Source organism: Podarcis pityusensis (genome assembly GCF_964106645.2).
Source record: "Podarcis pityusensis genome assembly, chromosome: 6".
In the NCBI taxonomy this organism is placed as follows: domain Eukaryota; kingdom Metazoa; phylum Chordata; class Lepidosauria; order Squamata; family Lacertidae; genus Podarcis; species Podarcis pityusensis.
In genome coordinates, this window is record NC_138030.1 from 47,966,941 (window position 1) to 47,994,744 (window position 27,804).

Consider the following 27,804-nt stretch of genomic DNA (forward strand, 5'->3'; position numbering starts at 1 on the left):
ACTGTCAGGAAGTTCTTCCTAATGTTTAGGTGGAATCTTCTTTCTTGTAGTTTGGATCCATTGCTCCGTGTCCGCTTCTCTGGAGCAGCAGAAAACAACCTTTCTCCCTCCTCTATGTGACATCCTTTTATATATTTGAACATGGCTATCATATCAGCCCTTAACCTCCTCTTCTCCAGGCTAAACATGCCCAGCTCCCTTAGCCGTTCCTCATAAGGCATCGTTTCCAGGCCTTTGACCATTTTGGGTGCCCTCCTCTGGACACGTTCCAGTTTGTCAGTGTCCTTCTTGAACTGTGGTGCCTAGAACTGGACACAGTACTCCAGGTGAGGTCTGACCAGAGCAGAATACAGTGGCACTATTACTTCCCTTGATCTAGATACTATACTCCTATTGATGCAGCCCAGAATTGCATTGGCTTTTTTAGCTGCCGCGTCACACTGTTGGCTCATGTCAAGTTTGTGGTCAACCAAGACTCCTAGATCCTTTTCACATGTACTGCTCTCAAGCCAGGTGTCACCCATCTTGTATTTGTGCCTCTCATTTTTTTTGCCCAAGTGCAATACTTTACATTTCTCCCTGTTAAAATTCATCTTGTTTGTTTTGGCCCAGTTCTCTAATCTGTCAAGGTCGTTTTGAAGTGTGATCCTGTCCTCTGGGGTGTTAGCCACCCCTCCCAGTTTGGTGTCATCTGCAAATTTGATCAGGATGCCCTTGAGTCCATCATCCAAGTCGTTGATAAAGATGTTGAATAAGACTGGGCCCAAGACAGAACCCTGTGGCACCCCACTAGTCACTCTTCTCCAGGATGAAGAGGAACCATTGATGAGCACCCTTTGGGTTCGGTCAGTCAGCCAGTTACAAATCCACTGAGTGGTAGCATAGTCAAGACCGCATTTTACCAGCTTCTTTACAAGAATATCATGGGGCACCTTGTCAAATGCCTTGCTGAAATCAAGGTAGGCTACATCCACTGCGTTCCCTTCATCTACCAGGCTTGTAATTCTGTCAAAAAATGAGATCAGGTTAGTCTGACATGACTTATTTTTCAGAAATCCATGCTGACTATTGGTGATCACAGCATTCCTTTCTAGGTGCTCACAGACTGTTTGCTTAATGATCTGCTCCAGAATCTTCCCTGGTATTGATGTCAGACTGACTGGGCGGTAATTATTTGGGTCCTCTCTTTTCCCCTTTTTGAAAATAGGGACAACATTTGCCCTCCTCCAGTCTGCCGGGACTTCGCCTGTTCTCCAGGAATTCTCAAAGACGACTGCCAATGGTTCTGAGATCACATCTGCCAGTTCTCTTAATACTCTTGGATGCAGTTCATCTGGCCCTGGAGACTTGAATACATCTAAACTAGCCAAGTATTCTTGTACTATCTCCTTCGTTATTCTGGGCTGTGTTTCCTTTGCTGAATCATTTGCTCCAAATTCTTCAGGTCAGGCATTGTTTTCTTTATCGGAGAAGACTGAGGCAAAGAAGGCATTGAGGAGTTCAGCCCTTTCTGTGTCCCCTGTTTGCATTTCACCATCTTCTCCTCTGAGTGACCCCACTGTTTCTTTGTTCTTCCTTTTGCTACGAACCTACCCATAAAAGCCTTTTTTGTTGCTTTTAACCTCTCTAGCAAGCCTGAGTTCATTCTGTGCTTTAGCTTTTCTGACTTTGTGTCTACACGTGCTGGCTATTTGTTTGAATTCCTCTTTGGTGGTTTCCCCCTTTTTCCATTTTTTGTACACATCCTTTTTTAATCTTAACTCAGTTAAAAGTTCTTTAGATAGCCACCCTGGCTTCTTTAGGCACCTTCCATGTTTCCGTCTCACTGGTATTGCCTGACGTTGTGCTTTTAGTATCTCCCTCTTAACAAACTCCCAGCCATCATGAACTCCCTTTCCTTTTAGTATTACTGTCCATGGGATCTCACCCAGCACTTCCTTAAGTTTTATGAAGTCGGCTTTCTTAAAGTCAAGAAATTGAGTCCTAGTATGCTTGGCTGCTCCTTTCCGCTGTATAGTAAACTTCAGAAGAGCATGATCACTCGCGCCTAATGATCCTTCCACTTCTACCCCACTAACCAGGTCATCAACATTGGTTAGGACCAGATCTAAAATGGCTGTTCCTCTTGTTGCTTCTCCCACTTTCTGGACAATGAAGTTGTCTGCAAGGCCAGTGAGGAATCTGTTTGACCTTATGCTCTTTGCTGAGTTTGACATCCAACAAATATCCGGGTAATTGAAGTCCCCCATTACTACTATCTCCCTTCCTTTTGCATGCTTGGCCATCTGTTCCAGGAAGGCATCATCTATGTCCTCCGTTTGGCTTGGGGATCTATAGTAAACTCCCACAATGAGGTCACTGTTATTCTTCTCTCCCTTAATTTTGACCCAAATGCTCTCACTTTGGCTTTGAGGTTCTAAATCTTGGATCTCTTCACAGGTATACACATCCCTGACATATAACGCCACTCCTCCTCCTTTCTTGTCTGGTCTGTTTCTCTGAAATAGATTGTATCCCCCCATTATTACATTCCAATCGTGGGACTTATCCCACCAGGTTTCAGTGATGCCTATTATGTCATATTTAGTTTGCTGTACCAAGAGCTCAAGCTCATCTTGTTTATTTCCCATGCTTTGCGCATTAGTGTACAGACATTGAAGTCCATTAATCATTCCCCCGTGTCTCTTATTTAAGGATTTTTTCCTCCCACCACTAGGTCTGCGTGCTGTTTGCTCCATTTAGTCTATGACATTTGGATGATCATCTTCATCAATTGATAGACTCCTACCTTCAGGAGCACTGTCTCCCTCCCCCACATTAGTCAGTTTAAAGCCCTCCTGATGAGGTTTCTGAGATTTTTGGCAAAAACATTTCTCCCAACCGTTGTGAGGTGCAGCCCATCGCTTGCCAGAAGTCCATCTTCAAGAAACTGCAGTCCATGATCTAAGAATCCAAACTGTTCCTGTTTACACCATTTGCGAAGCCAGCTGTTCACTTCCACTATTTTTCCCTCTCTCCCTGGGCCACGTCGTTCAACTGGGAGGACAGATGAGATGACAATTTGTGCATTTAATTGCTTCAATTTCCTCCCCAGAGCTTCGTAGTCTCTTTTGATCTTCTGGAGGCTATTGCTTGCAGTGTCATTGGTTCCCACATGAACCAAGAGGAAGGGGTATTTGTCAGTGGGTTTTATGATTCCTTGCAGTCGTTCAGTTACATCTTGGATCTTAGCCCCGGGGAGACAGCACACTTCCCGAGACATCTTGTCAGGCCCACAGATCACTGCTTCTGTTCCCCTCAGTAGGGAATCCCCTATCACCACTACCCGCCTCCTCTTAGGTTTGGTCGGGGTTCTTCCTGTCCGTTCCAAGGTCGCCTGCACATTCCCTGAGGACTGACTTTGCTGCTCGTCTTCATATACCTGATTGACTGTAATGAGGGAGAGATCCTCAAATGGAGTCTGCTCTTCGTCTTCCATGCTAGGGGAGAGGACCTCAAAGCAATTGTGTATTTCTAAACTCAACGTGGTTTACAATTAGATTTTATTTTTATTTTTTTGGTAAAAGCAATGAAAAACAACTATTTAAAACATTAAAAAATTAAATCAGCAGTACACTAAAAACAGATTAAAATACACTGGATTGAGCAGGGATTTTTTTAAAAAAAACTTGGATAATTTATATCTAAATGCATTTATTTATCAAACTTTTCATAGCAAGAAAACTTCTTATGCAATTGACAAAAGTATAAAACATTTAAAATTACCGATAAAAAGCGGTGAAAGGGTGCAGGCAAACACTCGCTTCTTAACAGCACGCTAACCTAATTGTGATCTTACTGCTGCCTAGTTATGGGGCATGCTTATGCTTACATGTGATGTCAGGAATGGGCCAAGTAGAGACATGGCTGCTGAAAGCAGGATTGAAAACACACACACGCACACACACACACACACACACACACACACACACATGCATCAGCTGGTGGGTGTGGAGTTTGATCCTGCTTGCTACAGGCCAGCCAGTGAGTTCCTGTTGCAAACTGGCTGGCAATACCCTTCAGTAAGCAGGATTGACACTGGCCCACACATTAGCTGATGTGCAGGGAGTTCAATTGCACTTGGTCAGTGTCACCCACCACCTCTTTGGGCCAAGTTTGACAGGTGGGTGGGACAACCCACCTATCAATCACATGGCACCATTGTGATGCTAGATGACTGACAGATGGCCTGGGTGGGGGTAGGGGAGATAAATGAATGGCCCATTGGGTCAAAAAACTTCCCCAGCCCAGTTTCTCTTCCTTCCTTTCTGGCAGTGGAAAGGTAGGATAGAACTGAAAATTATATAACCATGTCTCCTACATATTCCATCACTGCTGTCGCATGTAGTAGGGTCCCTCCCAGTAAGGTGCTGCAATTTCCCCAGTAGAGCCAGTCTTCATCATATTTGTTCCTTTTATTTCTCACATATTTATAACCCTGAAGAAATTTGTCCCAAGGCCACACACATGTGCAAAACTGCACTACTGTCATATTTCTTTTTAATAGAGTTAGTGTGTACACCAAGCAAGGCACAGATTTTCACACTCTGCCTGTCTAGCCTGAGGGAGCCTAGTTAATCTGGCATGATCCCAATGTATGCAAATGACCCCCCCCCCAAAAAAAGGGAAATGAGATGTGGGGCACATAGTGAAAGAGGGCAGTTTGTAAGCGATATGAATCACAATTGTAGAAAAGACAACTGGGATTTCTTCTTGTACAGAAAGAGTCAAGGAGCACCAGTCTGCATAATGCAATTAATTTGCATGATACTGGACACTTATTTTAAAATCCAGATTGCTCCAGACATGTGGCAAATCAGTGGTCTGACTCTATTGTCCCAAGGGATGGGCAAATCTGTAAACTTTAGTTTCTCTTGGTTTCTCATTTTGCCAACCTTGATTTCAGTTCTCCACATTTTCACATGTTTGAAATGTTTTTTAAGTCCTCATGAAAAACCAGTGTTTTAGTCTGAATTTCTCCAAATATGTACACATTTCTTTGCAGTTCTGTCTAATATACACATTTCCCAAAGTAAATTTCCCTAATGCAGTCATTTTTGTATGCCATTTTCACAGATACATTCCCTTTTACGAACACTTTATTCTGCATTTCTGTATACATTATTGGCCTGGAGAACTACATTGCAAAATTCAGAGAAGTGCAAATTTCAAAGGATGACTGTGTTTCAGGTCCTATATTGTTTCTGAAAGTGTGGATTAGGCAGATTCAACTTTAAATGCAAAGTAAATCAAATTTATCCACCACCCCTAATTGTCACCGCCACAAATTAGGACTTCATGCCCTACTCCTAGCATGAGTGGTGGTGCTCAAAATTGCAACTTGTGTTCATGGGAAATTGTTCAGATGACCAATTTGCTACACATGCAACAAACATTGTGCTTGAATACCTACTTTTTCCTCTTGTGCAAGAAGTTGGTCAAGAACTGAAACCATAATTAAGGTAGCCCATGGGTAATGTCGTTTTTGGAATTTATTTTACAAAAATTTGACGTCTGGGAAAAGGTCACATCAGTTGCTTACTGTCTTACTCCTAATTTCCAAACCCCTTCAAACAAATAAACTTGTCATCTGGCCTGCAGGATGAATTCGTTTTGAGTGATCATTACCCAGCAGGGCTTCCTGCTCTTGTGGAATTGAATGGACAGAATGATTGTAAATCACAAAGCTGGCCAAAATTGTTCTATTCAAAGATGCTGGCAGTAAAAAGGAGGGTGGGGGTGTTGAAGTAAACCTCTTTTCTTAGTTTTGCTCCATGGTGAGTTGTGTCTCTCAATGTCCTACTTACTTGTGCACTCAAAATAAATATTTCAGTTTGTCTCAAGCTGCAGAACTAGTAGCACAAATCGACCAAAAGCTTCATCTTTTCATCTGGGGAGGAAAAAACCCTTCTTGGCTTCTCCTTTATTTTGCCACCTTCAGAAATGTTTGCGGATGCAATTCAAAGTACACTTATCAGGAGTGAGTCCCAATGAACACAGTGGGACTTACTTCTGAGTAAGCATGCACAGGATTGGCTGAAAGTGGCTGTTCAGTTGGACTCTTTCATTTATTTATAATAGTTTAATGTTTCAGCCTCCAGCAAAACTTCCCAGACAAAAAATAAAAACCAACAGCAACCAAATAAATTAAGCAACAGAATCACAGCCCTAATGCAGCAGGGCCTCATGTTTCAAGCTGGGGCTGAGGATAGATCCCAGGTCTGAAAACCACCGTAGCAAAATGCTAGTCTTTGAACATGGGAAGCCCTAGCCCACATTCCCATCTAAGCTTTCTGCATGATCTTTGGGAAGTTAGACTTTTTCCAGCCAGAAAAAGCTGGAAAACTACTTACACCTGCAAATAAGACTTCAGAAGGGCTCACTGTAATCGTTATTGAGCAGTTTCAACAAGCTTCTTTGAAGTTGCCGTGTGAGCACTAAACAACTGATTGATGCTGACAGCATGCCTTCACAGGGGCTCACTGCAGTTGCCAATCAGCCTATAGTGCAGCCAATACCAGGGGACTTGCTGGCAGCATCGATCAGTTGCTTGCTCTTTCTTCATCTTCTTCCCAGCTGCTGAACCATTTTCTTTCTTCTTGCAGGGGGATTCCAGGGAAGAAGTGTGGCACCATTATCCTGTCAGCTGAGGAACTGGGTAACTGCCGAGTAAGTAATTCTCTGCTCTTTGAGCTTCTGGTCAGGCCTCTGCTCCTGAGGGAGCAAGGGAAGCTCCTGTCTGCTGGTGTCTTGAGTTCAAAAAGCCAAAGAGCTCTCGGGATAATTATATATAACAAGGTGTTTTCTTCTCTAAGTCCTTACCATACTTCATGGCTCGTGAAGATCAGCTGTATAATAATGCAGAGTATGGTGAGAGAGGCTGAGACACAGACAAAGTAGATACGCTGACAAATATTCCATGCTGTTCATCTCATTTGAGTGCTCCTGCAATGCATGCTGGTTGTACATTTGCAGCGTTGGCACACAAAATCTCTCAACCTTGCAGATGGTATGCTCTCATGCCAATTCTGCCTTGTATCCATCAACCCATGGGCTGGCAGGGCGTCATGAGGAATGCACCCCAAAGAAAACTGTACCCGGGGCAATGCCCCCCCTGCCCTGCCCATGTTACTCCTCTGAGAACACTGAAATGAGGTGTTGGACACATGCTACATGTATATATATATGTATGTGCATGTACTGTAGAGCCTTGGTGGAACAACGTGTTGTGCAATTGGACAAACTGTTCAGTAAATTCTCAGCAGAGACCAGAATAGTTGTAATGTGGAAATAGAAAATGTGCAGCTCTGGAGAGTCATAAGGTTGCAATGAGAGATTCTACTCCCTTCAGCTCTTTATCGCTTGTGGTGGGGGTGGGAGTGGGGAGACTACCATGTAAGCTCACTGTCTGCTGCAGTTTCTGGACAAACACTCCTCTCAACAGCTCTCAGAGCAAGAACCGAGATTACAGCCAACGTCAATGGCTAAAGTGTGGTCACAGCTGGAAGTTAAGAGTTCAGATTGTGTACTAAAGGACAAACAAGGGCAGCAACTAAGAAATAATAAGTGTGTGGAAAGATTTGCTGTGCAGAGAAATGCATCTGATGCCTTAACCATTAGGGATGTAGTTTCTGGGTAGAGGTAGGTGGGTGTCAGAACACAAATGAATATCTGCACAGCGTTGTGTGGATGGAGTGTTTGTCTGTGTCTGCGTGGCATTTGTATGCTGCCTAATAGTACGAAGTTGCCTGGCAGTTTACAGTGAATAAGTAAAAAACCCATTGAAATACAAAGTAAAAATAAACCATTAAAGCTGGAACCTGCAGAAATGCAACAAAGCAAAACTTGTCAGAGTCAATACACACTCACTCAACATTACTGGGTGATCTCCAGCCAGTCACACATTCTCTCAGTCTGATCTACCTCAAAGGGTTGCTGTGAGGATAAAAGAGAGAAACCCATGTGCAATAATATTTGGAATTCCTCAAAGGAAGAGCAAGATAAAAATGTAATGAATCAATGGCTGACTCATTGGGCTTCCAGCACAAATCTGAATCTCTGCCCCAGCCCCATCACATTCCAAGGCACAAAGCTGTTCAAAACTGGGTTGACCTGCCATACAAACCTGCCACTGGGCATGCCTGTTTGCTAAAATGTTTTCCTCCTTTTGTAAGGCTCCTTTCCCCAGCCAGCTCCATCAGAGGAAATGGCCACAGAAAATTTTCTGGATTATCTGTCCTGAAGAGGTTAATGAAGTAAAATCAGGTTTCTTCCAGAGGAAAATCTTACCACATCTGGATCGAGGTTCTTCCTAGCATTCTCGGTCACAAATTTGTTTTGTGAAGGGGAGACAAGAGGAGAATGGGCAAGTTGCAAGCCTATGCCTGGTTGAACCCGACTGCCAGGTACACAAGAGTCAAGTATCAGCCCCTGACAAGCATCAGAATTTGTCCACTTGCTTGCTGCTGGTGTTGAACAGAACAAAACAGCACAGTTGGTGTATAACTTTTAAGAGAAAGACAGGACTGCCTAGAGACTAAACATCAGCAAAGACAGATTCTTTCATTCCCTTTCTCTCCCACATACAGAAATGAACACAAACAGTATCACTACATTTTTGTCACCTTCTCTCGCCCACACAGCTGACGTCTGCAAGAGGGAAGGAAATCCTATTTTTTCTCCTACACAGACAATTACAATATATTTTTTAACCCCCCTCTTCACACACCTATGTTGAACTTGCACAGCTAAAAAAAGACATACAGACCAACTCTTTCTCACATGTTCATTTGTGGATTTGTCTTTCTGTAGGCAGACTTGTGCAGATGGATGCACCACACCAAATACTTATATTCAAACAACACGAAGTGCTTCACACTTTTTGCTCATAAACATACAGCACACAGACCCATCCAGCTCACGAGACATGCACTGTCTGGTTAACGCAGGCCGTTTGTGACACTGATGTCCGTTCAGAATTTCGGGAATGTGCTTGAATGCATCCAAAGCAGCATACCATCTGTTGTGCCATAAAGAGAATTTAATACTCATTTCGATCTGAAAGAACCGAGACAGAACCAATTAGCTCTGCATGAGCCGTTCTGCAGCCTGCGCTAGAATCTGGTTTAACTTTTCCCTCTGTGCTGAGGATAGTATGGGAATGCATCATATGGGATTAACTGTGCTTCCACCCAGTGACATTGTTCCTTGGCAGTTTCTGCACCATCACCCCAAGGAGCCTTGTCTTAACCCACCCAGCACTTTCTTGCCTCCCTCCCTATCTTATCCTGAATGCTGATAATGGGAAGTCACACTGATAAGAGAAAATCAAACCTGCATACTCCCTCATTTCTATGGTTTGGGGAGTGCAGCAACCGAAGTACCGTACTGCCTGAGCACATCCCACTTCTCCAAACAATTACTATTTCAACATACTGTAAGTGATCAATGGCCAATTTCTTAACCCCAGCTGGGAGAACAGTTATTAGACCTTGCCTAGCTAAGCTACTGGAATGCAGGTGGCGCTGTGGGACGCGGGTGGCGCTGTGGGTAAAACCTCAGCGCCTAGGACTTGCCGATCACATGGTCGGCGGTTCGAATCCCCACGGCGGGGTGCGCTCCCGTCGTTCGGTCCCAGCGCCTGCCAACCTAGCAGTTCGAAAGCACCCCCGGGTGCAAGTAGATAAATAGGGACCGCTTACCAGCGGGAAGGTAAACGGCGTTCCGTGTGCTGTGCTGGCTCGCCAGATGCAGCTTGTCACGCTGGCCACGTGACCCGGAAGTGTCTGCGGACAGCGCTGGCTCCTGGCCTATAGAGTGAGATGAGCGCACAACCCTAGAGTCTGTCAAGACTGGCCCGTACGGGCAGGGGTACCTTTACCTTTACCTAGCTAAGCTACAATTAGAGGGTCACACCTCTGAGCCATGAGATCATTGCCCCTCATTCCCAGAAGTTATGGATGTGTGGATCGGCCATCCCATTGTGAGTGGTGCCTGCCAAGGCAGAAGGAATGTACCTGCATGCTGTTTCTTCCTGGACAACCCAGCTTTCGCTCTCTGCTCCAGAAGCAGCATGCAGGACACCATACATTATCTGGTGGACACCCCATGGGAAGTGATGACATGCCCCAAGACCTCTGCACTGTTCCATTTTGACTTTGTCCCCAGATCAGGAGCAGTTTGCTTGATTCTTGTGTGCTGTTTTTGGCTTGATCAGGGAGCAGTGCTGCCAAGGATTAAAGCTGCAAAAAGGAGCAGGTGACCTCTGGCTAAGCATCCTGCATCACCTGAGAGCCTTTTGAGCATCTTCTGCCCTAGAGTATCTACCATGGTCCTCAAGGATAGTTTGCTCTTGACCATCTCAGGAGGCAACTTCTAGGACTGTGGTGAAGATTCTCTCCCCTAAACCAGTAAAGCCATTAGACCATTGTTGGAAAATGGCTTGAGATCAGGGGTTCCTTAAAACATTCCACTCCCTACTCTTATCAGCACAATGCACCACCTCGTGGGTTTCCTTATCCCACCATCTGCTTTGCTGCTACAAGCACTAGTGATGTTGATCCTGTGGGAATGTTCAGGGAGGCAGGAGAGGATATATTGTTTAATAATATCCTTCCTAACTTGTGCTAGCAAGTTCTATAACTTAGCAGAGTTTTACATTCCCCTCTTAAACACACAGCAGGTAGCTGGTTGCAAGCTTGTTTAAGCTTCTCAATATAGATTCCTGGTAATTTCCCTTTTATCTCCCTCTTAAAAGAATAGACATGGCACAATCTTGTGTAAAGTATATAAAATAAGTTTACTCACACATTCAGTTCACAGATGGATCCCTGAAGGCAAACTTAGTTACAGAGCATATACATGTGGAATCTATCCCATATGGAAATGGTCCCTTTGTCCTCTGTTGGCCAACAGAGCATCTCTAAAAAGCTGCTGGTCCTATAACGAGAGGAAGTGAGAGAGAGGGAGTGTGCAGCATGCTATGTCCTTTTGTGTTACCTGGACAGGTAAGGTCAAGCCAACCTCTAGCCACATGCAAGAGGAAGTATGTCCCAGTCAGTAGGAAAGAGGAAGTTTTCTACTGACTGGACCAAACATTCCCTTGCAAGTTCACTCTAGGAAAACAAGGAATGTTGTACTTTACTGCTATCTATGTATCACCTCCCACAGGTCCTAGCTTAGAAAGCAATGCTTTCCAAACTTTCTTTAGGAAGCATGAGAATGTGCACATTGAGTAGGGACAAGGCAGCCATTTAATTCTTGGTAGAGTTGGCCTGTCTCTCTACCCTGGATTTTTGCTGCCTTGTCCCCACTCTCAAAAAGTATTGGGTACTTATTAACAAACCATGATGCCAAGACAGATCACTGGGAACAAGAGGAGGAGGAGGGGCACATGACAAGGCAATAGTGACACACCTGGGACAGAGTTATGACATCCCAACTGCCCTAAATCTGCTCCCCTCTTGAAGATGTGCTCCTCCTATTCATTCCCCTACAATGGTATCCTTTGTAAGATTAAATGCTTACACCATTCACACGGTGAGTCACTCATTTCCAACTGAAGAGGGTCAGAGGATCACAGCCTGTAGCATCATTAGCTGAGAGTTTGGCAGGCGAATGGAAGAAGAATTGCGCACTGAGTTGAATTCACAAACAACATGTAAGGTTGGATACTCTGGCTCCCTCTCATACCTGCCTACTACCAAGAAAGTGTAGTGCAGCACTCAGGATCTCTGGGCCAAATTTAAAAAGACAACAAATACACAATTAGCAATTGCACGGATGGTGTCTTACAGGCAAATTGCAGGTACAGGAAGCCCAGTCTGATCTTGAGATGTGTGCAAATTAGGGAGTATATAAATATTTTCAGAAACAAACAAATAGTTTATAGATATATTTTCTGTTCCCCATTCCAAGGATGTGGCCACAATGCAGTTCTGTGCCAACAAGCTGGACAAGAAAGATTTCTTTGGAAAATCCGACCCGTTCATGGTATTCTATAGGAGTAACGAGGATGGGACGTAAGTCAAAGTGCTTTTGCTTTGGGGGCAGGATAATTATTCAGATTGTAGCAGAGCTTGCTTAGGTGACCTGTAGCAAAATGTTGTCCCAAGCACTCCCCCTTCCCCCCGCCAAGAAGCATAAAACATTTCCCTTGATAATGAGTTTGTTCAAAATGTATTGGGCACCACATTCATGGTGCAGCTGCTCTCCTTTTCTAACAATAGAAGTATTATAAACCCATCCTCCTGCTCCAAACAAGGGACTCGGCTTAGAAACTAGGTAACAACAGTTGAACAACTATGGAAAACTTAAGATGGAAAACAGAGTATATGGACGCACACATACCAACTGCAGACACAGAAAAACTGGATCTAAACAACCCAGTGTCTGCAGTGCAATGTCCCCCCAGGCAAGATAGGGAAACTCTTTTAAGCATTCTCATGTTTATAAATGTTATGCACTGAGCGTTATGCACTGTTCTGGGAGAAATTAATCCATCTTTACGAAGCCTGTTTTGCAATGTTAGTAGTCCTCAAAAATTGACTGACACCTGTTCTGATGTGACTTCCTAGTGGGTCTACTTACACTTACGCAAGGTCACTAAGAAATGGTTCTCTCAAAATCATTTCAAATCAGCGAGGTAAGGATGTCCTTTGGCTGAGATTTTAAACCTGCTTCTTGATATGGGACAAAAAGGAATCAAGCTGCCTGCATGTAGTGATTCTCAAGGCCATTTTAAAAAAATGCTTATGAATACTGCTTGGGTTGTATGCAGAGCCAGTTAGAGATTACCGTAAATTATATGCTTAATTTAAAACAGATAAAGATAGCCGTTAATAAGCCTAGAAGAGGCATTGGTAGTCTACAGATGACCAACATTGTCCTCCTCTTGACAGTTCTAAATAAAAGGGACGCTTAGTCATAGTTGAATTTCCAATGGAGTAGAGAACATGGCATCTCCATCAGATAGCAGGGCTAGGATTAGGGTTGAACTGGCAACAGTTTCTGTCCCAACCTGTGTTAATCAAAATCAGCTCTGCTTCTGTGTTGCTGCAGTTTGGTTTCTGCCAAATACTACCTTATACATTTCATGTCCCGTATTTAAGAGAAGTTACCTAACTTATGTAACATACGGTACATAACTGTTTACATAACTTACATTCACATTTCATTGTAAAGGCAGCATCAAAATGCTGTAAAAAAGAGGGGGAAATTAATTACATATTAGTTAAATGGGGTTAGAATAGAACTATACATGGTCTCCTTCCCATGCCCATCTTTCAGCTAGGTGTTTAATTGGGGTTTTAAAGGCCTAATTAAATATAATCCCCACCCCAAACTTATTTGGGACTGGATCCAGGGTGAGGGTCCCCAGTTTGATCCAGAGTCTGATGCCCCCCTCCAGATTCACTGCATGAATTGGCAAGGGCTACTGGAAACCACAACAGGGGAGATTGCAATTGTGTTCAGGTCCTGCATCTCGTTGGCTAGTATGAGAATACAAAGCTTGACTAGATGGGCCCCTGGCCTGATAGAACAGGCTCTTCTTATGTCATTACGTATCATCTGCAGACTTAATAATAACAATGATATTGGTGGACACCAATTGAATTTGCTTGACAGATTTCCATTCCTGACCACAGACAAGCATGCAAATCACAGCAGATTCTGCTTCCTTTTCCATTTTCATTGGTGTTTTCCACCCTCCCAAGATAGGGGAGACTCTGCTGAGGATTTCAGACAGCTACTACCAGCTGATCTCAGTATAAGGCCATTTCATTCATTCAGTTGCCAAGGAAGCACAGGTTTGTTTTTTAAACCTGGAGTTGATGGAAGTTGCATGTCCAAAACTATCTGGAGAGCTACAGGTTCCCAACCCCTGGCTTCAAAATTTTGATCTGCTGGCACTGAAGGCCTGTGATGCTGCCCTTTGGTTGTATGCAGTTCTATTTAGGCTCATCCAAAAAACCAGGTTCACTGAGGAAGATCCAGACACCTTTTACCAAGATGGTGCTTTGTTAGAGAGTTGTTACATTTTTAAAAGCAAGTAATCCATTTTGGTCATGGTCCAACCTTGTGCTAATTTGCCCCTGTCCATGACTGCCTGACATTAGGGGAGCATTATTTATTTTTCCCTGTCTACCCTAACTCAACTGGCCTTATTTGTATCCTGCCAGATTTACCATCTGCCACAAAACCGAAGTGGTGAAGAACACTTTGAACCCTGTATGGCAGTCCTTTGCTATCCCGGTGCGGGCCCTGTGCAATGGAGACTATGACAGGTACAGACCCCATGGAATAAGATGCCGTTTTGACAACTGTGTGTGTTGGTTTGTTAGAGGAAAGGATCAGGAGGTCTTACAGGAAAGCAACACTGAGGGAGGCTTGGGTCCAACATAATGTCACAGATGCCCCCAAAATTGCGCTCTAAATACTAGATGCTGGGGATAAGCAATGCAGGGGTGCTGTTGCTTTCAAGCTCTGTGGGGGGGGCGCTCTTGCCTTCAAGCTTCACTTGTGGGCTTTCTGGAAGCCCTTGGGTGGTCACGGCTGGAAAAATAGGAAGCTGGACTCCATGGTCCCTTGATCTGGTTGAGCAGGCTCTTTCGTTTCCTCTTAGGTTCAAAATAAGAAAAGCATGCAGCAATTGACAACAGCTCCCTTTTGCCTCTGCAAACAGTAACTGTCCATTTCACCTCTTCCTATTGTATTAGCAACTGCACTGATTCTATGACTTCATAGGGATCACAAGCCCTTTGAGGATTAAGGCTTTCAGGGCCAGACCCTGAGAGCCTCCTGCAACTTTCAGAGCTGTACAGTGAGATCTGGTAATATGCATTAACTGTGCTACCACCACCAGTACTCAGTCAATTCATTCACTACCCACATGCTGCAGTGAGTAGGATTTAAACTGAGCTGAGAGTGAGGGATCAGTGGTGACTGGTGTCCATTGGGACTGGAAGGGCAGACTGCAGGGAGAGGGAGCCCAAACAGTAGGTGGAGCCAAAGCCGAGGAGAGGCAAGGCCAGCTAATTCTAGTTTCCTTCCTGTTTGCCTCCCTGCTAAGTTCTATAAGGGCCACACTGAGGCCAAGAAAGAGGGAGCTGACAGGTTGTTGGGGCAGTGTCCCATTTGCCTGAATGGACTGGCCTTCACTGTGGGTGAAAGAAGGGAAGATGAGTGGACCATTGGAGCAGTGGAGTAGGAGATACCCCTGCTTCATATTGACCCTTTCCTGATATATCACTAAACTATTTTTTAGCATTATATGCACACATGAAGATGAGGTCGGACTTGCTTTTAAACTTACCAGAGTTCCGTGTTTATGTCCAAACTCTGGTTAGTTTAAATAATGGTATGTTCAATAACCAAGGTCAGCTATGGCTTATGATTTCTGTAACCCAACTGGCTATGCACTGTATACTGTAGAAATTGTCACATCCAGTAACAAAGTGATGTGAGTGTTTTCTCTTCCCTGGGGACTTAAGAGAATCTAAAAACCTGGGGCTCTGATCTGTTCCAAATTAGATGGCTCAGGTTCTGTCAACATAACTGAAAAGGCAAAAGTGGAGGTGGTGTGAAGAGAGAGACTCCCTAGAGAAGGCTGCTTGGAACAGAGATGTACTTAATGGGTGATTGATGGATGGAAATGAACTAAAAGGCCTGGGAAAGGTGTGATTGAAGATGTCCTGGAGATGGATTATCTGTTTCATTTGCAAAAGCAGCTACCATTCCTATGCCTAAAACCACAGAAAAGGTCAGTAGCAATTCAGGAGAGATAGTCTTGCTGGGAGGGGATTGACAGTCATGTTAATCAGTGTAATAAGGGAGCCTTGTACATAGGAATGCCAATTACATGAAGAATGATTGGGCCCATTACCCAGTGCAATATATTCTTCACTCAGCTTGCGGTTGTCATAAAACACAATAGAATTCACTCTCAGCATCCGTGTGTTTACACTTGCAAGCTTGAGAGCTGTGCTTTAATTGCAGCTCTTACTACCATGAAACCTACAATGTTTACCATTGATTAGAAGCTCAGCCCTGAGGTACATTTACAAAGCTGTTTTCCATGCCAGTGGTTCCTGGTGATAAAGCCCAGCTTTATACTGGACAAAGTGTACATCAAATGAACAAAACATCTTCCCCACCCCTTCATTGTGGAGGGATATCATTTCTTGGCAGAAAAGCAAAAAAAAGTGACTGAGAATGCAATCCTAATACATCTCCTCAGACGTAAGCTTCGTGGGGTTGTCTCCCAGGTAAGCAAGTGTAAGACACTATATTAGGACCTATTCATTCATTCTGTTTCATGATAAAGAGTTCTGTGTAACTTGGAATCTTAAATCAGTAAGATATAGTACCTCATACCTATTTTGCTCAGTCATTCTCCAGAAATGGGCTGACAGCTCACTGCATTTTCCTAAATGATTTGCTTTCATATCCTTTAATACAATTCCCTTTAACTTTTTTGCTTTGCTTTGCTAAGACTTCTGAGATTTAAAAGCAAATGATTCAAATAAAATTCCTCCTGAAACGAAGTAAATAAAGAGAAGAATCTATAAGAATGTTGACTCCCACAAGGCATATTTTCTTAGGTGCAAAAATGACCCAGTTGGCTGCAACTTCTTGGCTTCATATCATATGGCTATCCTGCTAAAATGGAAGAAAAACCACAATGCATCATTTTCTGAAGGACTCCAGGTTGCTATATATCCATAAAAATATATAGCTGAGAACACTCCATCACTTACGTTGATAATCTGACAGTGCATTATTATAACCATTTAGGCGTGTGAAGGGTTTTACTATGGTTATCTTATTAATCCTCACAAGCAACCATGTCACTGGAGCTCCATTTCACAAAGGGGAAAAAGGAATGGTAAAGAGCGTTCAGGAATCAGAGCCCATAATAGCCCTCTAGTTCTTGTAGCTGTTCAGAGCAGTCTTATGTGTGTTTGCTCAGAACTAAATACCACTGAGTTCAGTGGGGCTTGCTTTCTAGTAAGTGTGAAATTATGCCACACGTGCTTCCAAATATACCGTATGTGCTCTGGATTGCCTTTTTTTTTAGCCTTGCCCATTCTACAAGGATGCAGTGTGCTCAACTGTGACTTTAATTTTGCCCAAACTAGCATTCACGACAAATTACTACAACCCAATGAGGTGGCAGACATTTCCTTCAGGGTATTCTGCACTGACACATTCTGTTCTTATAGAAAGTGACTACTGGCCTAATAAGACCTGGGATGCACTCAAGTTTTTGGATGCTAGCCACATATCTAATGACATAGTTCTATTTATGTGAATGGGTTTTCAAGTGCTTTTTGGTTCCCTCCGCCCCCGTCTTCATAAATTTTCAAGTTTGATGGTTGCTGATATGGGAGTGATTTGAATCCAGTGATACTGTTAATTTAATTTTATTTACAGATTTTCTTTTTCATTTCCGAACAGCTAAATACATCCAGATTGATATACTTAGTGATGCAATATTGCTGGTTATGCAAGCAATATGAAACTTGAGTGCTGCAATTATTGCTTAGAAATTCTGACTGGGATCAGAATTACATTAAGCAGCTTGAAGGCAATGGAATGTTTGGTGCAATCCTGTATGTGTCTATTCAATAGAAAGCCTCAATGAATTTTGTGGAGCTTACTCCCAAGTAGGTGTGTATGCAGCCATAGCATCGCACTGTTTAAGGTTCCTGGCATTGCTAGATTGTGCCCACTGGGCTTCATTTTACAGTTATTTGAATTAGCCACACATCCGCACTGAGAGGTCCATGTCTTTTTATTTGCCAATAGAATGGATTTTCTAAGTGCCTGTTACAAGGATAATATTAGAGGAATGATTTCCATTGGGACCCGCATATAATTCCATTGGCCCAGAAATCAGATGTTCAGTTGTGGATGAGAGCAGCCTTTGCCAACCTGGAGTCTTTCATATATTTCACCCTACAACTCCCATCGGCCCCAGAGTAGCCTAAAACATCTGGAGGAGCCCAGGTTGGCATTGGCTTGGCTAGAGTGTTGGATTTGCCCATAGAGAAGCCAGGTTCAGTACACCAATGGAACAAAGTGAATAAGCTTGGGGAAATAATGGATCAGTCTGATGGTACTGTTGAACTGACAGACTCATAACTGCTTCTCAGTTGTTGAGCATCCTTTCTGGAGCCTTTTAACTCTACCCATTTTTATTATTTTTTTAGCTTCTCCAGAAGAAACCTGAGGTGATAATACATACATGCATACATGCATACATACATCCAGCATACAAACTGGGCAGTAGTTGTGTGTCGAGACCCCGAGGTTGATGACTAAGACACAAGGAAATGGATATTAGGTTAATGTTATTTGGGCAAATTTAGGCCACAACTTTATTGGTTACAGAATGTGAGCAGTATTGGCTTAGGCATTGGAATTGACCCGACTATGTCTGACTCCTGCCCATCACACAGGGAGTCCAGTAAGGGTCAACCACCGGTAGGGGGAGCCCCGTTGATGCAAACCAACTCGAGCTCCCCCTGGGTTCCCGGTGGGGTCGTGGCATGACCCTAGCCCAGCCCTGGACTTCAGACAAGACCCACACCCCCGGATTCCTTTAATGGAATACCCTTAAGCTTGGAGGGGCAGGTGATGGCCACACCTACCCTCCCCCATCATAAGATCAACCAATGTCTAACCACCAAACCTTACAGAGTTGTGACAATTGCTATGAGGTAGGCGAAAACCAAATGGCCAAATGGCTCATGCCTCAATTTAAGTGGGGCCTGGCCACACACCCCCAGCCAGCAGATTGGCTGGCAGATGAATGACGTGGCCAGGAACCTCTGGGAGATGTGGGACTTTGTCCCCCGCCCCCAGAGAGGAGTGGGTGGCCAAATGGTCCACTGCAGCTCCTCCCCACTGGGAAGTGGAGCGGATTTCTCATTTCTCTCCCTTGTCTTCCTTCTTGAAGAGAACTATATTGAATGGAAGAGAAAATGTCTTGTGTCTATGATGCTACTATAGTAGAATCACTGGAGATCCAGTCATAGGCAGATCCAAGGAAAAAGACTTTTGCATGTATAGAAACCTTGCCATTAAGTTTTTCAGGGTGAAGGTTTTCCACCCAAATGCTGGGTCTGCAATGATGCTACTATAAAGTTTGCAGAATATTTTATGAAGGCAATTCTTGGCAGTGCCCAAGATCCATCTTACTCTGCTTAGAGTACACATGGGAGCCCTATATATTGCCATGAAGGCCTGCCATCAGCTTTAATTATTGTCACCATCCCTCTAATACAAATCCCTCTAGATGTTTATGTCTGTGTCTCTTGGAGCCAGTCAGAATTCATCACGGCTTGCTAATTTATGTCAGGGGCTGCATTGGTGGGGGTCAGAACTTTGTTCAAAAATGCTATTCTGGTGAAGACTCTATACTAGAAGAGACTAATAAACAATTAGATCTGGCAATGCCCTAGAACACGTTACAATCCTCCTCTTGGGAACCACATTTAGACCTGGCGCATCAATCAGAATAGCAACCAGACAGGTTGAGATGTATTCAGTTCTTGACCTTGCCGTACCAGGGCCTCAGTTTGGAGATTATCAAAGGAAGGGTCAAAATAATTCTGGCCTTTTGCTTCTTGCAAAACTGAAAACTCACTGCATTATCACCTACCTTCCATTTTCTTTGCTTTGAAAAGGAACAGGTCTCTCTCCTCCAGCCAAGAGTGCTCTTCTCACAGCAACACAGATGGTTGAATTCTTGCTTTTAAATAAAAAAATTACGCACCCTGTGAGTTATTTGACCCTCAGAGCAGACAGGCAAAGGGCTGGATATGTTTCTTCAGGGTTGGTTCTCAGTGTTTCTCCCCCACCCTTCAAACTCCCCCACTTAACAGTATTTGTTTCATTTTCTAAATTATTCTAATTTTGCTATCACTTTTCTCCTCTAGAGGTGGCTTAATTTATGTGAAATATGATTCTGGCTGCCACTGCATTTTACCTGGGTAAAATGAAAAGGCTAAACCTATCTGTGACAGGGAACTGGGGATGGAAAGAGATGCAGTTCACATTTTAATGTGAACCTGCCTAATTCTCATTTCCCAGAACAATACACAAACCAAAAGGCAGCTACTCTTCCAAATTGGAGCTTCTCTGAATTTTGTGTTGCAGCCTTCCAACCAAATATTTTGCATTCCATTTTTGGTTTTTTGGTTTCTTTACTCACCCTTCACCACACTGGCTGCTTATAGCAATTTACAAAACACAGAATTACAGTCAGTTTAAAGCAAACAGTAGCAAAAGAAAAAGGTCATAAAGAGATAGAGATAGAATATTAGGGCAAAGTGTGCAGTGAAATACATATATTCATATAAACAACATGCAAAAATACATTTTATTAAGGAAAATTACTCACAAAAATGCATGTGCATTAGGACAAACAGCATACTGTAATGTGTATATAAGGAGAGATTAGCACTAAAATGCTAAATGCTGCTGAATTTTTATAATAACTTTTTTAAAAAAAACATGTTAACTCATGATAATCAAAAGTGAGTGATAGATCTCTGTTCTCACATTTATTTTTGATAATTTTAAAAATAATAATAATCAGCAGAAATACTGAGCCAATAATAATAATAATAATAATGAATTTATTATTTAAACCCTGCCCATCTGGCTGGGTTTCCCCAGCCACTCTGGGCAGCTCCCAACAGAATATTATTATTAATGAGAAGAAGAAGAAGAAGAAGAAGAAGAAGAAGAAGAAGAAGAAGAAGAAGAAACATCTAACATTAAAAAGTCCCTATAATTTTTTTTAATTCAAAGTTATAACAAAACATATTTTCCAAAAACATATCCTTATTTCCCCCCCCATTTTCCCTCCCCCCTCCCCCCAAAAAACCCATCCCCCACCCCACCCCCCGACTTCCCTCAGTTCCAGTCTTTGGTTTCTCCAATAATGCTATTTTCTGCATGTTACAGAGTTGTATAGATCCTCCAACTGTTTAGCTAATTATTATCAGTAAAAAAATTGTGGATGTTTATTCAAAACCTGCCAAATTGTGGATGTTTATTCAAAACCTGCCAAGGAGTCCAGTTCACTTTGTTGCATCTTCAAATACTTTGTGAAAGGTTTCCATTCATCCTTAAAGTCACAGTTATCCTTGTCCCGTAGCTTATGTGTCAATTTTGCCAGTTCTGCATAATCCATCAGTTTTTCTTGCCATGATTCTTTAGTTGGGATTTCTTCAGTCTTCCATCCTTGTGCTATCAGAACTCTCGCGCCGTTGTCACATACATGAAGATGTTTTTCAACTTTTTTGGCAGGTCTTTCCCTACAATCCCCAACAAAAATGCCTCGGGTTTTTTAACAAATGTTAAATGGAACATTTTCTTCAATTCATTGTATATCATTTCCCAAAAATTTTAAATTATTTTACAATCCCACCACATATGATAAAATGTTCCCTCCTTTTCCTTACACTTCCAACATATATTTGAACTAGTTTTTTACATTTTCCCTAACTGCACTGGTGTTGTGTGCCATCTGTACATCATCTTCATGTAGTTCTCCTTCAATAGGAAACAATCTGTAAATTTTAAGTCAGTTTTCCATAATTTAACCCAATCCTCCATCATAATGTTGTGACCTACATCTTGTGCCCATTTAATCATAACTGCTTTTACCTCTTCATCTTTCGTCTCCCATTCTAATAGTATGCTATATGCGACCTTCAGTAGTTTCACTTTCCCTTCTATCACTTCCGTTTGAAACCTAGATCTAGTATAACTAAATCCTTTCTTACAGTCTTCTTTATATGTTTCATGCAGTTGTCGATAATGCAACCAACTCTGAAAGTGGTCTTTGATCTCATCATAATCTCTTAATTTCCATTTTTCATCATGTTCCTTTAATAAATCAGCATATGTGAGCCATTTTCCTTTCTTTCCAAGTGGTTTGAGCAGTAATGCTCCATGTGGTGAAAGCCACCTCGGAGTCTTTTGTTCCAATAAGTCTTTATATCTCTCCCATACTCTCATTTATGATTTCCTGATTATATGGTTGTAAAAGCTTCTATGAATCTTCCCTTTCCCGTACCAGAAGTATGCATGCCAACCAAATCTGTTGTCTTTTTTTTAAAAAAATGATATTTATTAGAAGTTTAAAGATTACAGAAAAAAGAAAAGAAGACAACAATAAAAAAAAAATATTCCAGAACGTACCTTACAATACATAAAAAAGAAAAACATAGAGAAGCGATACAACAATACAATAAAAAGAAACAAAAAGACTAAAACACACATCCAATATTCCATATCTTTACCTTTCCTTTACTTGTTTCATCGACCTCCTCACACCTCCCTTTTTTGTATTCTAGTTCAATTCACTATTTCAGCAAATTCTTTCCATCTTTCTCAATTTTTGTTCTATAATTTATCTTAACGGTCTAACCTTAAATTTTTTCGTTTTGGCCCATTATCAATCAGCTTTTACTTAATTCTTTGTTACATTTCTACTAAAACCATATAACTTCATTCCAGCATCCTTCTAACACTCATTAATTTTACAATGTTTCTGTAAATATACTTTAAATTTTTTCCAATCTTCTTCCACCGACTCTTCTCCCTGGTCTCGGATTCTGCCAGTCATTTCCACCAGTTCCATGTAGTCCATCAGCTTCATCTGCCATTCTTCCCTGGTGGGTAGATCTTGTGTCTTCCAATGCTTTGCGATAAGTATTCTTGCTGCTGTTGTAGCATACATAAAGAAAGTTCTATCCTTCTTTGGCACCAATTGGCCGACCATGCCCAGGAGAAAGGCCTCTGGTTTCTTCAGGAAGGTATATTTAAATACCTTTTTCATTTCATTATTGATCATCTCCCAGAATGCCTTAATCTTTGGGCATGTCCACCAAAGGTGAAAGAATATACCTTCAGTTTCATTACATTTCCAACATTTATTATCGGGCAGATGATAGATTTTTGCGAGCTTGACTGGTGTTATGTACCACCTGTAAATCATTTTCATTAAATTCTCTTTTAAGGCATTACATGCCGTAGTCCATAACTGTTCCCAGTCAGCCATCATAATATTATGTCCAACATCTTGTGCCCATTTAATCATAGCAGATTTAACCATTTCATCTTGAGTATTCCATTTCAACAGCAAGTTATACATTCTTGACAAATTCTTAACTTTAGGGTCTAACAATTCTGTTTCCAATTTTGATTTTTACACCTGGAAGCCTAGTTTTTTATCCAAGTTATATGCCTCCATTATTTGATAATAATGGAGCCAATCTCGTACTCTGTTTTTTAATTTTTCAAAGCTCTGCAGTTTTAATCTGTCACCCTCTTGTTCCAAAATTTCCCAATACTTCGGCCATTTGGCCTCCATATTGAGTTTTTTCTGAGCCTTTGCTTCCATTGGTGACAACCATCTTGGGGTTTTATTTTCTAACAAATCCTTATATCTTATCCAAACATTAAACAGTGCTTTTCTTACAATATGGTTTTTGAACGCTTTGTGTGCTTTAACCTTGTCATACCACAAATAAGCATGCCAACCAAATGCATTATTGAAACCTTCCAAATCCAAAACATCCGTGTTTTCAAGAAGCATCCATTCTCTCAGCCAGCAAAAAGCGGCTGATTCATAATAAAGTTTTAAGTCGGGCAGGGCAAATCCACCTCTTTCTTTAGCGTCAGTTAATATCTTAAATTTTATACGAGGCTTCTTGCCCTGCCAGACAAATCTAGAGATATCTCTCTGCCACTTCTTGAAACAGTCCATTTTGTCCAAAATTTGCAGTGTTTGAAACAAAAACAGCATTCTTGGCAATACATTCATTTTTATCACAGCAATTCAGCCTAACAACGATAGTTTCAAATTTGACCATATTTCTAAATCTTTTTTCACTTCAGTCCAACATTTTTCATAGTTATCCTTAAATAAATTCACATTCTTAGCAGTCATGTTAACCCCTAAATATTTCACTTTCTTAGCCAGTGTCAATCCTGTCTCCTTCTGAAACTTATCTCTCTCAATCTCTGTTAGATTCTTCTCTAAAACCTTAGTTTTCGTCTTATTCAACTTAAAACCTGCTACCTGACCAAATTCTTGAATTAGTTCTAATACTCTTTTAGTGCTGGATTCTGGCTCCTGTAAAGTCAATACTAAATCGTCAGCAAATGCTTTCAATTTGTACTGTTTGGCTCCCACTTGTATACCTTTTACCAGTTGGTCCCTTCTAATCATATTTAACAAAACCTCCAAGACCGATATAAAAAGCAATGGAGAGATTGGGCAACCTTGTCGTGTTCCTTTCTCAATCTTAAATTCTTCCGTCACTACATTGTTCACAATTAATTTGGCCTTCTATTCTGAATAAATTGCACCTATACCGTTTCCAAAACCTTGACCCACCCCCATCCCCAATAAATTATTCTTCATAAAGCTCCAGGAAATGTTGTCAAAAGCTTTCTCCGCGTCCACAAATATCAAAACTGCTAATGGTAGCCCATTCCCAGGTTCTGAGCGATGGAAATTTAGCTTCTTTCCCTCTCTTTTAGCAGGCAAATATTGTCCAAAAACTCCCCCCCCCCCCTTCTCCTGCTTCCAAAGGGGGGTTCGCTATTTTTAGTGCTGGTAATTTAGACGTTTGAAGTAAACTTTCCAAGGCTTTAGCTTAAGCCTATTTGCTTCCGACTATTTACAAAGAAGGGAGGCGGACTTCCTGTTTTAAACCTCCCCCCGTTCGTTGCCAAATTCGACTTTTGAAACTCCAATTCTTCGCTTTACTCACGGGTAGTTGCTTTTAGATCCAATTGTCAACAGGAAAAAGTCAGCGCTCTCCGGCAACGGCTGTGCGGCTTCACTCCGTGGAGGTAGCAGTCGATTCAAAGCACCGTGCCACTCACCCCACTTCGCTCCAGATCCCCGAAAACGGGTTTCCCCACGAGTAGGGGAGGCACTGATGGTGCCTGCCGAATCCCACGTTCGCAGGCTTCACCCGCCTGTGATTTTTGAAGGGTCTCCGCCTTCGCCGCGGCGACCAGACCCAATTTCCACGGAGGGGGTTCCTCTGATTTAGAGGAATTCCGCCATAACCGATGGCGCTAACCCCGGAAGTCGCCCAAATCTGTTGTCATGTCCTTCTAGTTCTAATGCCTCTTGCTTGTCCAATCTCATCCAGTCCCTGATCCATACCAAACAAGCAGATTCGTAATACAATTTAAGGTCTGGGAGGGCAAACCCACCTCTGTCTTTTACATCTGTAAGTATTTTATGTTTTATCCTTGGCCTTTTGCCCCCCCAGATAAATCTTAAAATCTCTTTCTGCCATTTTTTAAAGCATTCATCTTTCAGGATGACTGGTATTGATTGAAAAAGAAATAGCATTTTCCCTAAACATGGCTGCCTTCAGATGGTTTGGGTATCTGAGTTCTGCTAGGGTGGCAATGAAGTTATGTAAATACTAGACCTCTAATGCATATTCAAAGTACATTTCCTGATGATGATGATGATAATAATAATAATAATAATAATAATAATAATAATAATATATTATTTCTACCCTGTCCATCTGGCTGGGTTCCCCAGCCACTCTGGGCGGCTTTCAACAGAACCTTAAAAACAGAATAAAACTTCAAACATTAAAAACTTCCCTAAACAGGGCTGCCTTCAGATGTCATCTAAAAATAGGATAGCTGTTTATTTGCTTGACATCTGATGGGAGGGCGTGCCACAGGGCAGGCACCACTACCGAGAAGGCCCTCTGCCTGGTTCCCTGTAACTTCACTTCTTGCACTGAGGGAACCGCCAGAAGGCTCTCAGCGCTGGACCTCAGTGTCTGGGCTGAACAATGGGGGTGGAGACGCTCCTTCAGGTATATGGGGCCGAGGCCATTTAGGGCTTTAAAGGTCAGCACCAACACTTTGAATTGTGCTCGGAAACATACTGGGAGCCAGTGGAGGTCTTTGAGATATGCTGACTGCACCCATTTCACCAATCTGCTTCCCACAGAGAATAAAATATATGGAGTTGAAGCACATTTTGTCAGCTTGAGTCTGATGTAGAGGAGGATGGGTAGAGAGCTGCAGAAGCTATTGCTAATGAAGATTGGAAGGCAACAAGAAGAGACCTGCAACAGAAGGTTTCAGTATGCTCCTGCTCAGGATCTGAGTCAGCTAGCCATGGCATTTTCCAAGATAAGACATTCCACCTCCAACTTTCCACCCCTGCCCCACAACAGTCAGGAGCAGCTCAGTCTTCATCGAACTGCCTTCCCTCACTTTTCTTTAGGGTTTCTTCCACTACATTCGATTGTACTTCTGCAAGTACGGATGTACCGTAAGCCTGTTCCTATCAGCTGGGCAGTTCCAGTCCCACACATGGATGATGATCATAAAAACAGGAATCAAGGGGACAGCAGATATGAGAGAGCTCTAAATACAGCTATTGGTAGTGACTTTCTATACAAACACCTACCCTGTAAGTAGCCAGGATTTGCAGCCAACACCTGCTGTCATTTCCAACCACTGGAAGAATAAAAGGTTAATATTTGAAAGCACACTTTCAATCAGGAAACAGAATGAGGAGAAGATTGCATTTGTTGTCTTGATCGGTGACTAGCTTGGTCCCAGTGTCATATGTTTCCATGGCAACTAAAGCTAAAAATATACCACCTAAAAATGAGGGGTGGGGGTGGGGAAGGCCCACGCAGCAGTCGAAACAAACTAATTAAAGATCCAATGCAGGAATTGCAAGGATAAGAGGGTGGGAGTCATTTTAATAATTTGTTTGGACTTGCTCAGAAGCAGATGAACAAGTTAAAGATGGCAGAAAATACTGTTTGCTTGAGACGCAATGCTGCAATTTCCACCAACCAGAATGGAACAAAGCTCTATAAGACCATCATGTTTTTTTCCACCATATAATCCGAAGAGCATGCATCTAAATCAGTGCAAAAAAATAAAAATCAGGCTTTTGCAGAACACAGCTCCTGTCAGGTGGAGAAGAGCCTTCAACAAGGTATAATTGTGTAGGGAGGGATGTCTAGCAGCGATCTTTGGTGTGAGAATAGGGGTGTTAATAAATACACCCGAGTGTCGCTCTTTTGAAATGTGAAATATTTAGAGGGTATTAAACTGATAAGACAATATAAGCTCATGGGTTTACCACATTAAAAAATAGTGTGTGCTTCTGTTCTAAGAAATTTGTGAAATTCTAAAATCTGAGAGACTGAAAGGAATTCATTTGTAGAAGGGAATAGCAAATGCACATAGAGACCCAAGAAAGAGAATGTGTGTCCTGATGTTACCAATTGGCAAGCTTTAAATTGAGTATCTGCCTGTTTTTTAGGGCTTAAACTGCCGTTTTCCATTCTGGGTACTATAAACACAGATTAACTGTCCAAGTAGCGATACACATCAGAGTGAAGGAATGTGATGGAGTGAGCTCTGTCCCTGCTCCTGCCAACCTAGCAGTTCGAAAGCATGCCAGTACAAGTAGATAAATAGGTACCGCTGCGGCAGGAAGGTAAACAGCATTTCCGTGCGCTGCTCTGGTTTCCATCACAGTGTTCCATTGCTCCAGAAGCAGTTCAGTCATGCTGGCCACATGACCCAGAAAGCTGTCTGTGGACAAACGCTGGCTCCCTCGGCCTGAAAGCGAGATGAGCGTCGCAACCCCCTAGTCACCTTTGACTGGACTTAACCGTCCAGGAGTCCTTTACCTTTACAGAGCAGCACTTCTCAACCCAAGAAGAG

General features: G+C 42.4%; 1 protein-coding gene across 1 annotated transcript in view; it reads left to right on the forward strand.

Moving 5' to 3' along the window:
- Positions 1-27,804, forward strand: part of LOC308479723 (copine-5) — a 97,865-nt gene that overhangs the window by 18,431 nt on the left and 51,630 nt on the right. Inside the window, exons 5-7 of the mRNA XM_081010544.1 lie at positions 6,645-6,708; positions 11,956-12,059; positions 14,220-14,324. Of these exons, the coding sequence (XP_080866670.1) occupies positions 6,645-6,708; positions 11,956-12,059; positions 14,220-14,324 (273 nt within the window). The remainder of the gene's footprint in view (positions 1-6,644; positions 6,709-11,955; positions 12,060-14,219; positions 14,325-27,804) is intronic.